Below are 12868 nucleotides of genomic sequence, written 5' to 3' on the forward strand. Positions count from 1 at the left end.
TCAGAGGAATCAAGTTAAAGTTTATTGAGATAAAATGAAACAATCCTTTGTGTTGATCCTCTGATCAGAGACATTAATAAAACTGAAACTATAGATCAGGTTCCTGCTCTTTTACATGAAACAGTAAACTAAACAAATTAAACAGACATTTCACATCCATCCATCTCCTAACACCCTTGTCCCTAGTGGGTCAGGAGGTGCTGGTGCCTCTCCAGCTAACGTTTCAGGTGAGAACATCTTGATCATAAAAAGATAAATCTAATAATTAATACAACTGTATAAAATTAAAAAATGGATAACACTGATATAAAGCTTTTCAGTCCACAGTTCATGGTTCAGGTAAAGTTGTTTTATAATAATTAAGTCATGATTGATGAGATCAGAGGTTGATCTGCTGTGATTGATTGAACCATCAGAACAGAGAGGAAACAGACTGCAGGAGGAAATCAGTTCATGCTGATAGATTAGAAAACAGCAGCAATAATCTGATGCAAATTATGTCCACAGAATTAAGACATTGATTCATCTATAGATCAACTGGAGAATCTGAGGTTTTCTTCCTTAAGCAAGCAGGTTGTTTTCTATAGGTTAGAAATAAAACACCAGCAGCAGCAGAGATAAAATCAGACCAACCATCAGTCCAATGGATCCAACCTGGTTCGCTGAGTTCTTGTCCCCTGCAGACAAAGACAGAATTATAATTAGTTTAACAAATGATCTGATCTGAAATCCAGAACCAGGAAGCTGCTGGTTCTGATCCAGAGATAAACTCTCACCTGGAGGAGGATGAAGAGAAACCTGCAGGTTGATGGTTCTGATCAGTTTAGCATCCAGGCTTCCTTCACTCTGAACTCGACATTCATATGTCCCGGTATCGTTAGTCGTCAGGTTCATCAGAACCAGAGAGACGTCTCCATCCTTCATCCGTCTGTCTGCCAGATCCACTCGGTTCTTGAATGACGGGTGCTGGTTTTCTGGATCAATCTGATCGTCTCTGTACAGAAGAACAAACTCATCCTGCAGATCGGTTCTGATCCACTCCACAGCAACGACGGGTTTGTTCTCAGTAGTTGTACATGGCAGAGAGACGTTCTGTTCAGAGTAACCCGTGATGTCTGTAGAAGAGGAAACATTTGTTTTATTGAACTGTGCTGCGGACCACATCGTCTCCAAGCTTTCATTAAATGTCATTAAACTTATAATTACAGTTGGTGAAAACACGTTTATTTTGTGTAAACTTGGATCAACCCGATATTTTCCCAGAAGCTCCGCCTCCTTTACCAGGAAGTCAGAGATAACGGCTTAAAGTCTCAACCAGTTTAATCTCGATGTTTGTAAAAATAATAAATATCTATACTAGTGATCTTCATGCGTTATTATTGTTAAAAGTGTTTCTCTACTCTATGTGCGTCCAACTGCTAGCTATTAAAATCATCATGACATCATCCGGGAGTTTCCTGCTCGTCTTTTGTCTCTGGATTAACAGATTCTGAGAATCGTTAGTTAGAATGAAGGCGGATTAAAACTCACCTTCAGCAGAAACTGAGCTGATACACAGAGTCCAGCAGAGCAACGGGATCATTAATGAAACCATTTCTATAATCTGTAAGCAGTGTTAGCTGTAACGGTATATGGAGTGAAATGCAGAAGTCACGTGGGTCATGGACTGACGTGGGTTAGAACCCGGAGAAAACCCACCGTGCTCAGAGACTCCATGCAGAAAGACCCAGGCCGGGAATCGAACCCAGAATCTTCTTACTGCAAGGCAACAGCTCTACCAACTGCACCACTGTGCAGGGCCACTGATGGCCATAACCAGTTTATAGTGACATGTCAATGTTGCTACAGATGAAAATGCTTTTTTGATTAACTTAATTGTTTATCATTCTCTATTTTGAATAATTCTTTTAAAATACATTTTATACATCAATTTTTTTATTCTCCGGCAACGTTTTTCTGGAATATTATACCTTTCTATATTTTTTCTAAGTTTGGTGGTCTGAATTTCTTTTTAGTTTGTAATCTTGATAAAACTCCCAACCAGACTCTAACTTTCATCAGGCCTGTTTGTCCTGGTTACTCATCTACAGCACAACTTCTCCTCTCCAGTATTTAATTTAAAACAATAAGGACATTTAATGTAAGAAGGAAACTTTATTTTTTGATTCCTGGTTTGCTCCTAACATAATTCTGGTTGACCAGTTGTTTAACTTCTTTCTTTAACTTCTTTAATTTCTCTCCAAGTTTAATTTTCCCGTCTCTTCTGGAGAAAATGCTAAAGTTTTAGGTGCCATTTCTACAGAAATGTGTATGTTATTCAGACAGAAGCCGACAGTCGGTTATCGATTAGATCCCTGTTCCAGAGGGAAGTGACCTCTGCTCCTGTAGTTGTACCATATTGGAATCACTTTCATATTAATATGTCCTGGAAATTTACCTGGTTGCTCCCAAATCACTTTCTCCTCACTAACCAGGTAAAAGATTGTCTTTTAAACTCGTACAGTGAATCTGTCCTGTTAAAGTTCATCTACAGAAGATCAACTCTAACATTGATGTAAACTGTTTGCCCAGTCGGTCACTCGTTTGTTCTGGTTGTTTAATAAAGTATTTTGGCAACATTTTTGTAACTTTGTTGACTCAAAACTATCAGTAGGCTTTCAGTTATATTGGGAAAATATCTTGTTTGGATTTCAACAAAATGATAAAATGAATTTGAAGAGTTTCTTTATCAATTTATTAATTATTAAGGCTAAATTTCACCTACATGAATAATTTTTTTGAGGAAATAACCAGACTTTTCAATTTTTTTGAATGAACTTAAACTTTATATATCTACAATTCATCCTTCAGGTAATCAAAAAGCAAAACAACAATTTGGGCTTTAATCAACTTGGAATTTTGGATTATTTATTATGTTAATTCACTGTAACATCTGGCACATATACCACAATTCTTACTATTATTTTCTTTATGCATGATTATGTTTCATTTTTCTCCGGGTCCGTATAAGAGCCATATGAATGAAATCAGTAATTATTGATATGACAGGAGCAGCGGCACCTGGTGGTGGGCGTGTCGATGTGGGCGTGACGTCATGACGTATGAATGGGAAGGAGACTGGCGTGAGCGGGGTGGTCAGTCCTCGCAAAGTTTGGAGCATGAAAATAAAAATTAAATAAATCGATAATTGTGACAGAACAAAGAGGTTTGGAGTTGATTGATACAGATGAGATTCCCAGTTAACCCAGTGAGGCTCTAACACCATTAGTTTGCTGTGTTTTATAATAATAAAACGTGTTTATTATTATTAACTCTTTGGTGCAGAAAACTGATTGAAAATCGATTTATTTACTGCATGTTTATGTCTGTTCAGGCTCAGATGGACTGAAAGCAGCTCTTTAAACCATTCAGACCAACAGAGACAATCAGATGACTGATTACCTGCGATAATAACTCAATAGTCCATGGAAAAACCTTATAAGCTTGTATTAAAGCAGAAAGTGCGCCGGCCACCGTAGAAATGGCTTAGAGCAGTAGCATTACTGAATGACTGGTATGGAGTGTGGCTCGTGATGATCTATAAACTTTCACTTCATACATAATCCTTACTTTATGCTTCTGACTAATCTAACACACATACATACCTACTTATATTACCCTAATTGCATATAGTTTTTTATACCATTCTTTGTTCTTAACACATTCTCTGCCATCCTGCCCTAATCAAATTCTATGAAATAACCTTGTTTTTTTAAGAAATTGAATAATTATTTGAATATGTTTGCTTCCCAATTCTCTCCTCAAAAATTCTGTTAAATTGAACCTTTCTTTAATCTCTTCACATTCTCAACATATATCTTCCATCTTCTTCATATTTATAACACTCTAAAGAAACATGTTCTATTGTTTCAAACTTTTCACAATGCTCACACTTTCCAGTTTTATGCTTCTGGATATCGAAAAGTGAATAATTAAGCACTGTGTGACCAAACCTTAATCTTGTTGTTATTCTATCCTCCTTCCTGTTTCTTCTTCCTTTTCTTTTCCTTCCTACAACCTTCTGAATCTTATAAAACCATCTTCCTGTTTCCCCTTCATCCACCTTCTTTGCCATATTTTCATCAGCTGTTCTTTAGCTTTACTTTTCCCTTCAGACTTACTCGTCTTAACTGTAAAACTGATGGGACTATGAATTGCCTTCTTTGCCATTTTATTGGCTTTCTCGTTTCCTACCTAAACCCTAAATGTGCTGGAACCCACACAAATGTAACTACTAACCCCATATTTTGTAATCATGATATATTTCTAATAATATGTCTCTCCCACAATCCGTACTATAATATTTTATGCTTGTTAAAGCTGAGCTTGAATCAGAGCAAATTATTGCTTGCATTGGTTTTATTTCCTCAATCCATTGTAAAGCCAATAGAATTGTTAATATTTCACCTGTATAGATTGATAATCCATCCGTAATTCGCTTCCCTATATTCAAATTGAATTCTGGAATTGCACATGCTGTTCCTATTTTTCCTTCAATTTTTGATGCATCTGTATAAATTTGGACATAACTACAGTAATCATTTAAATGTGATTGCACTGAGTATCTATACCATTAGATTTGTCTTGTTTCTTAACCATTAAGGACAAATCGACTGTGGTTTCTGGCAGCATCCAGGGTGGTATAACTGATATTGGATCTGTTTGACTAATTTCTAAAGTTTCCATTTTAAATTCCTTAACGTCTTTTCCAATTTTCCATCCATAACTCCTCATCTCTTTCTTTTCCTTTTCCCAGCATGATTTTAAAATTTCCCAGATTGGATGTTCACATTTATGCCCCATCAAATTTAACCAATAATTAATAATAATAATAATAATAATAATTTAGATCTCCTCAGATCTAGTGGCATTTCTCCCATTTCTACATCTAATGCTGTTGTTGGCGTTGTTTTGAAAGCTCCTGTCCATAATCTTAATGCCTGGTGTTGAATTTATCCAGATGAGTTTTAGCTGCTGACCTGTAAACTAAACATCCAAAATCAAGGTCCGATCTTATCATCCCTGTATTAATCTGTTTTAACGCTCGTCTGTCTGCCCCCCCAATCATTACCAGCCAAACATCTTAATATATTCATTTTTTCTTACATTTATCTATAATCTTTTGGATGTGGATACTCCACTTTAATTTCTCATCAAACCACAACCCCAGAAATTTTATACTCTTTACCTGTTCAATTTTTTGATTATATAACTTTAATTCTATTACCTTGTTTATTTTTTTTTTTTTTTGAGAAAAAACAATTACTTTCATTTTATCCCCTGAGAATTTAAATCCCCATTGCAATGCCCACAGCTCTATATCAACAATGACCTTTTGTATTTTTTCCCTATAAACTCCATGTTCTTCCCTCTTTTCCATATGGCTCCATCATCTGTGAAGAGTGAGCATCCCATATCCCTTCCAATATTTTTAAATATGTCATTAATCATCACAGAAAACAGTAAAGGGCTCATAATGCTCCCTGTGGCGTACCATTTTCCACTACATATTTACCTGAAACTATCTCTCCAATTTTTACCTGTAATTTTCTGTTTGTTAGAAAGTTTTTAATCCATTAATATATTTTTCCTTTAATCCCCAATTTGTGTAATTTAATTAATAAACCCTCTACCCACATCATATCATATGCTTTTTCAATATCAAAAAATACAGCCACTACACTTGAGCTCTTCTAACTTCATGCTCTAGACGTAACGTTGGGTCATTAGTGCTCCTCCCTTTACGAAAACCACTTTGATAATTAGAAATACATTCCTTTTTATTTAAATAATACACTCATCTATTATTAATCATTTTCCCATTATTTTACACGAGTTTGAAGTTAATGCTATTGGCCTATAACTTTCTGGTTTTGAATGATCTTTTCCTGGTTTAGCTATCGGTACTATAATAGATTCCTTCCATAACTCTGGTAATTTTCCCTCCTCCCAGATTTTATTATATAGTTTTAATATTATAACTTTTGATTTATCACTTAGTTGACTTATCATTCTATACCAAATGTTATCGTTACCTGGCGCCGTATTTTTGGTCTTTTTAAGCACACGATTTAATTCCACTTTGGTAAATTCAACATTCAAAACATTATTTACCTCTTCTTCACTCTCCATTAAATTTTTATACTTAAGGACAGTATTTTCTCTTCCCTTTTTTCCTTCTTTGCTAATGTTATTTGTACTATGTATCTTATTAAACGATCTTGCCAATACCTCCACTTTATCCTCATCTCTAATTATATCCATATTGTCTTCTTTTAATACAGGGTAATCAAACTCTTTTTTAATTCCATTCATTTTTTTAATTACTTTCCAAATCTTCTCAACTTTTGTATCTCTCCCTATCGTACTACAAAATTTCCTCCAATAATCTCTCTTAGCTTTCTTTATAGTCCTCCTAACTACTGCTTGCTTCCTTTTATAATCAATTAAGTTCATWTAAATTGGGTTAAGTTTTAATACCGTAAAGGCTTTAATTCTTAATTACATACTTGTTTGAGTTTGGCTACATTGAGGCTCACTGCAGTAAAAAAGACATGGAGGATCAGATAGCAGGTAAAGCAGCACAGCTACACTCACCCGGATTAGCATGACGGTCAGAAAGCTAAACAAATAACCCGCTAAATGATTTAAGTCTTGGAGCTGCGATGTAAGACGCTGGTTCTGCTCTCGCTGTTGAACCGCTGCTACGCTACAGGTAGTAATATTTCACAGACGGAGCGCCGCTTCTGCTCCACCTGGTAGTGACTCTCACACCAAACCTCTGCTTAAAGCTGCAGCATCTAAAATACATTTTACATACGTATTAAAACTTTCGCTGTCCTAACATGAGACAGATGATCTCTAAAAAATAATCGATCTCCTCCCTGCTCTACATAATTACTCTGCTCAGTCAGAAACAGCCACTCAGAACTAGCAGTAATCAGCTAGCCGCCATGCTAACAGGAAGCTTTCATTCAGTAACTCTGGATTGTTTATTGTAATGGATCCTGTATTTGCCTTTGAATGTTAAGTTTTATACTTGAACTTTTGCCAATGTTGAGAGGTTTTATTTTGGCTCTTTGCATAATTTTGCCTCTTCAGAGCCTCCATATGTTTTCAGTCTGTTAAAGATAGTTTTACTGATAGCAGGACAATTTGCACAATGCCTGTTTTGTTTAGTTTTCTTCTTGGAAAAAGTTATTAAAAACAAGTTTTTGTCTAAATTAAGGTGAATTTATGGTTCCTTTTTCCACATAATGTAACCGGTAGTGTTTATGATAAAAAAAAATAATAATAATAATTATGTGATCGGTATCGGTGATCGGCCCTCATGGGTGATCGGTATCGGCAGGAAAAACCTGATCGGCACGTCTCTACATAGAATAGATCAGCTGGTATAGATCAACCCTCCTGCTTCCTGCATGCTCTGTTTGGTTTTTAATGAAATAATCATGAAGATGAAATGAAGATTATTATTTCCTACGTAGACAATGACAACATTTCCATCCAAGGGTTTTTAGCCATATGATGGTCTAATTATTAGAGAAAATTGTACAAATATACATATTTAGATTAATGCTACTGAAAAGTATTTTCCCTCTTGAATATACAGAAAAAAGTGGAAGCGGACTAGTGGAAGAGAAATATCAACATTGCTGTCTGAGTTAATTTCTGTATACAAATAAACTTCTGACCAATCAGACAACAGCTGATTGGTCAGAAACAGGAAGTGAGGACGCCTCCTTGTGAACAAGATGGCTCACTTTACGTCACTAGTCTACTAGAACAGGTTTTAGTACTTCAGATTATCTGGACCTTTAAAATTTTACATGTGGCAACATCAATATATTCTTTAAGTCGTATTTATAGCTGCGTTCTGTAAACGGTTTTATTAAGTCAGCAGCATTTTAACCAGGCATCCACTCAGCCACCTATCCTTTACAAACATCTGCGTTGCCAGTTGGTCTCGRTACCAGTTGGTCTGTAACACCGGATCAGAACCAGAGTGTTTATTAGTTTATCAGTCAGGTTCTTGACTCCAGCCCGGTGTGGATCTGATCATGTCCATAAACCTCTGATGAGGATCTACTGACTGATAAACTGATCTGAACTGTCTGGTTGTTTCACTGAACCGTCCACAGCGTCTCCAAGCTTTCATTAAAGGTTATAAACCTATAAATTATAGCTCATATTGTGAAAATTACATTTATTTTGTGTAAACTTGGATCAACCCGATATTTTCCCAGAAGCTCCGCCTCCTATTTACCAGGAAGTCAGAGATAACGGCTTAAAGTCTCAACCAGTTTAATCTCGATGTTTGTAAAAATAGTAAATATCTGTACTAGTGATCTTCATGCGATATTATTGTTAAAAGTTTTTCGCTACTCTATGTGCGTTCAACTGCTAGCTAACAATGAAACTCATCGCTGATCATCCGGGAGTTTCCTGCTCGTCTTTTGACTTTAAACTAACAGTTTCTGAGAATCGTTAGTTCGAATGAAGGCGGATTAAAACTCACCTTCAGCAGAAACTGAGCTGATACACAGAGTCCAGAACAAAGTGACCATTAATGAAACCATTTCTATAACATAAGCGGTGCTAGCTGTAACGCTACTTTGGAAAGAAATGCGGAAGTCACGTGGGTCATGGACTGACGTGGGTTATACGGAGGCCTCCAGGGGACATGGGGATTTTTTTTCTTTTGCGTTTCCTCGCAATAATCTACTGATCAGTTCATGCGGCATAATTGATACTCTAAGCCAGGGTGTCAAACTCCAGTCCTGAAGGGCCGCCGTCCTGCAGCTTTTAGATGCGCCACAGGTACAAAACACCTGAATCAAACGGCTTAATTACCTCCTTCTTGTGTAGGTAGGTTCTCGACCTCGGGGGAGGAGGCGGAAGACGGCTGTCGTCAGAGGACCCGCTGAGATTGAAAGTTGGAGACGGACGCTGCAACACGGAAGAAGGAGGAGGATAATTTTGAACGAAAGATCAAAACCACACAAAAATTGGATGGTGGAAAAAGCGGTTYATGGCATAAACTGGTATGTGAATGGTTCGGATGGAAATGGAGATAAGTATTGAAGAAGAAGGGGAATATGAAGGGTGGACGCCAGTGGGAAGAGGGAGAGGAAGATTAATTTACATGACGGAAAGGAAGTCAGAGAAAGTCAAGGAAGTAAACGGGATCTAGAAGGAAGCAGTTCAGAGGAGGAGAGGGTAGTTAGGAGAAAAGTAGTGAATGAGAAATTTAAAGTAATTCTGAAACGTAAGAATGAGGAAGGGCAGGAGAAAGTCAGCCCAATAGGGGTGTCAAAAGAAATTAAGAAGAAAATAGGAGAAGTCGAAATGGTAAAAATCTTGAGAGACGGAAGTCTGTTGACAGAATGTAAGGATATAGAGCAAAAGAATAAGGCCTTCAAAGTGGACAACATTTGTAAAAGAGAAGTGATGGAGAAAAAATTGTTGGGAGAAAATAAAAAAAAAGAGGGGTGAAATATGGGATCCCCCCAGAGGAGGATCTGGAAAAACTTAAGAAAAATATAGTTGGAGCAAAGGTGGCTAATATGAAAAGGCTGTTAAAAACTGTGAACGGTGAGAGAGTGGGGAGTCAGTCAATCCTAGTGGAGTTTGAAGGTAAAGAGTTGCCAACGAATATAAAAATAGGATATATAAGTTTCAAAGTCAGTCCTTATGTACCTCCACCACTTCTGTGTTATAAATGCCAAAGATATGGACACATTGCGGCAGTTTGTAAAGGTAAGCAGAGATTTCCAAAATGTGGGGAAGATCATGAAGTTGAAGAATGTAAGGAAAATGTAGAGGAGAAATGTAACTGTGGGGGAAACCATAGGGTTACATACGGAGGATGTGAGGTAAGGAAGGGCTAAAGAAATGGTGCAAATTAAAACATCTAAAAATATAAGCTACACTGAAGCTGTAAAAAGTGTGAAGGAGCAGGAAAAAAGAGTGATTGAACAAATGGGGAGTCAAACAATACAGCAACCCAAAATACTACCAGAAGATAAGGTCACTTATTCAGTGGAAACCTGGTTTTATTCATAGCTTATGTCATCAACTGTACTGATCAAGATAAGCACAAAACCGAGAAGATTAAAATAATAGTGAGAGGAGCTGAAAAATTCTTGAGATTTAAGAAAGGTACATGGAAAGAAATAAATAAAAAACTAGAGGTGGATAAGAAGTTGGACGCAACAAGTGAAAGTAGTTTATGTTAATACTTCAATGGAACGCTAGGAGTCTGTTAGCCAATGGTCAGGAATTTAAAAGATATATTGACGAACTTTAAGTCCAACCAGATATAATTTGTGTACAAGAAACTTGGTTAAAACTAACCTTAGATTTTGTGATTGGAGGATATGTTGGTATAAGAAGAAAGAGAAGAGGGAGGAGGAATATTTACAATATCAAGTTATAGGAAAAGAACTAGAATTTATAGTAATTGAGGTATGGGTGCAGGAAAGTAAATTTAAAATACATTCATATAATCCATGTAAATCATTATCGGTTGAAGTAATGGAGGAATTATTGGATCATTTGGAAGGGAGAGTCATTTGGTGTGGGGGTTTCAATGCAAAACGTGCAACTGTGGGAAATAGTAATGATAAAAATGGACAGGTTATAGAAGGAGTGATGGAAATGAAAAATGTAGTTTGTATTAATGAGAGAAAGGGTACAAGAATGAATTTAAGAACAGGGATGGAATCAACTTTAGATCTAACAATAGCATCAAATGATATAGCTGGTATCTGTGGATGGTCAGTTGACAAAGAAACAACGGTAGGTAGTGATCATTATCCTATAACTACAAGGGTAGGAATTATTGGAAATAAGTATAAAAATGGAGGGGAAAGATTGAACTTTAATAAGGCAGATTGGAGTAAGTTTAGATACTTGTGTGAAATATATTTAGAAAAGGTAGATTTTAATATAAATGTAAACGAAGTGAATGCAAGTATCTCAAAGATRATTACAGATGCAGCTGAAGATTCTATTAAGACGTCAGGGAGTATTAATGATAAGAAAAGGTGCCATGGTGGACAAGTGAGGGTAAGGAAGCAATTAAATTAAGAAATAAAGCCTTTAAGGTATTAAAACTTAACCCAATGTATATTAACTTAATTGATTATAAAAGGAAGCAAGCAGTAGTTAGGGATAAATTAAAAGTAGATAAATGAAAAAGAGAAATTGAGAAATTGATAATATGAAACATAAATAAATGAAAAATTGGGTTAATGAAAAAGCTAAATTATATATTTAACAATTTTTTATTTATTTATTTCACTCTTATTTATTTATTTAATTTTGGCTGAAACGGCTCTCCATACCCAACTACCCTCTCCTCCTCTGAACTGCTTCCTTCTAGATCCCGTTTACTTCCTTGACTTTCTCTGACTTCCTTTCCGTCATGTAAATTAATCTTCCTCTCCCTCTTCCCACTGGCGTCCACCCTTCATATTCCCCTTCTTCTTCAATACTTATCTCCATTTCCATCCGAACCATTCACATACCAGTTTATGCCATAAACCGCTTTTTCCACCATCCAATTTTTGTGTGGTTTTGATCTTTCGTTCAAAATTATCCTCCTCCTTCTTCCGTGTTGCAGCGTCCGTCTCCAACTTTCAATCTCAGCGGGTCCTCTGACGACAGCCGTCTTCCGCCTCCTCCCCCGAGGTCGAGAACCTACCTACACAAGAAGGAGGTAATTAAGCCGTTTGATTCAGGTGTTTTGTACCTGTGGCGCATCTAAAAGCTGCAGGACGGCGGCCCTTCAGGACTGGAGTTTGACACCCTGGCTTAGAGTATCAATTATGYCGCATGAACTGATCAGTAGATTATTGCGAGGAAACGCAAAAGAAAAAAAATCCCCATGTCCCCTGGAGGCCTCCGTATAACCCACGTCAGTCCATGACCCACGTGACTTCCGCATTTCTTTCCAAAGTAGCGTTACAGCTAGCACCGCTTATGTTATAGAAATGGTTTCATTAATGGTCACTTTGTTCTGGACTCTGTGTATCAGCTCAGTTTCTGCTGAAGGTGAGTTTTAATCCGCCTTCATTCGAACTAACGATTCTCAGAAACTGTTAGTTTAAAGTCAAAAGACGAGCAGGAAACTCCCGGATGATCAGCGATGAGTTTCATTGTTAGCTAGCAGTTGAACGCACATAGAGTAGCGAAAAACTTTTAACAATAATATCGCATGAAGATCACTAGTACAGATATTTACTATTTTTACAAACATCGAGGTTCAACTGGTTGTGACTTTAAGCCGTTATCTCTGACTTCCTGGTAAAGGAGGCGGAGCTTCTGGGAAAATATCGAGTTGATCCAAGTTTACACAAAATAAATGTAATTTTCACAATATGAGCTATAATTTATAGGTTTATAACCTTTAATGAAAGCTTGGAGACGCTGTGGACGGTTCAGTGAAACAACCAGACAGTTCAGATCAGTTTATCAGTCAGTAGATCCTCATCAGAGGTTTATAGACATGATCAGATCCACACCGGGCTGGAGTCAAGAACCTGACTGATAAACTAAAAACACTCTGGTTCTGATCCGGTGTTACAGACCAACTGGCAACGCAGATGTTTGTAAAGGATAGGTGGCTGAGTGGATGCCTGGTTAAAATGCTGCTAACTTAACAAAACCGTTTACAGAACGCCGCTATAAATACGACTTAAAGAATGTATTGATGTTGCCACATGTTAAATTTTTAAAGGTCCAGATAATCTGAAGTACTAAAACCTGTTCTAGTAGACTAGTGACGTAAAGTGAGCCATCTTGTTCACAAGGAGGCGTCCTCACT

General features: G+C 36.9%; 2 protein-coding genes across 4 annotated transcripts in view; one reads left to right on the top strand and one right to left on the bottom strand.

Moving 5' to 3' along the window:
- Positions 1 to 8653, bottom strand: LOC103460290 (coxsackievirus and adenovirus receptor homolog). Of its 3 annotated transcripts, none has more exons than XM_017303247.1 (3): positions 8558 to 8653; positions 777 to 1115; positions 1 to 677 (listed from the first exon to the last, which is right to left on the bottom strand). In XM_017303247.1, the coding sequence occupies exons 1-3, from the start codon at positions 8616 to 8618 to the stop codon at positions 589 to 591; spliced, it is 489 nt and encodes a 162-aa protein (XP_017158736.1). In that variant the 5' UTR covers positions 8619 to 8653; the 3' UTR covers positions 1 to 588. The 3 variants fall into 3 exon arrangements, with proteins under 3 accessions (XP_017158736.1, XP_017158735.1, XP_017158734.1); XM_017303246.1 differs by lacking the exon at positions 8558 to 8653 and adding an exon at positions 1531 to 1641; XM_017303245.1 differs by lacking the exon at positions 8558 to 8653 and having other exon boundaries at positions 777 to 1371.
- Positions 8654 to 11785: 3132 nt separating this feature from the next.
- Positions 11786 to 12868, top strand: part of LOC103460289 (coxsackievirus and adenovirus receptor-like) — a 15355-nt gene continuing 14272 nt past the window's right edge. Inside the window, exon 1 of the mRNA XM_008402395.2 lies at positions 11786 to 12096. Within this exon, the coding sequence (XP_008400617.1) occupies positions 12036 to 12096 (61 nt within the window). The 5' untranslated portion in view covers positions 11786 to 12035. The remainder of the gene's footprint in view (positions 12097 to 12868) is intronic.

This window comes from Poecilia reticulata, unplaced genomic scaffold (assembly GCF_000633615.1).
Source record: "Poecilia reticulata strain Guanapo unplaced genomic scaffold, Guppy_female_1.0+MT scaffold_224, whole genome shotgun sequence".
NCBI lineage: Eukaryota > Metazoa > Chordata > Actinopteri > Cyprinodontiformes > Poeciliidae > Poecilia > Poecilia reticulata.

Bases quoted from the DNA above. Each gene is read 5' to 3' on its own strand.
- LOC103460290 (XM_017303245.1), bottom strand. From the start codon at position 1,191: ATGACATTTAATGAAAGCTTGGAGACGATGTGGTCCGCAGCACAGTTC. The intron at 678-776 runs GTGAGAGTTTAT...CTTTGTCTGCAG, and splicing joins TTCTCTTCATCCTCCTCCAG to GGGACAAGAACTCAGCGAAC.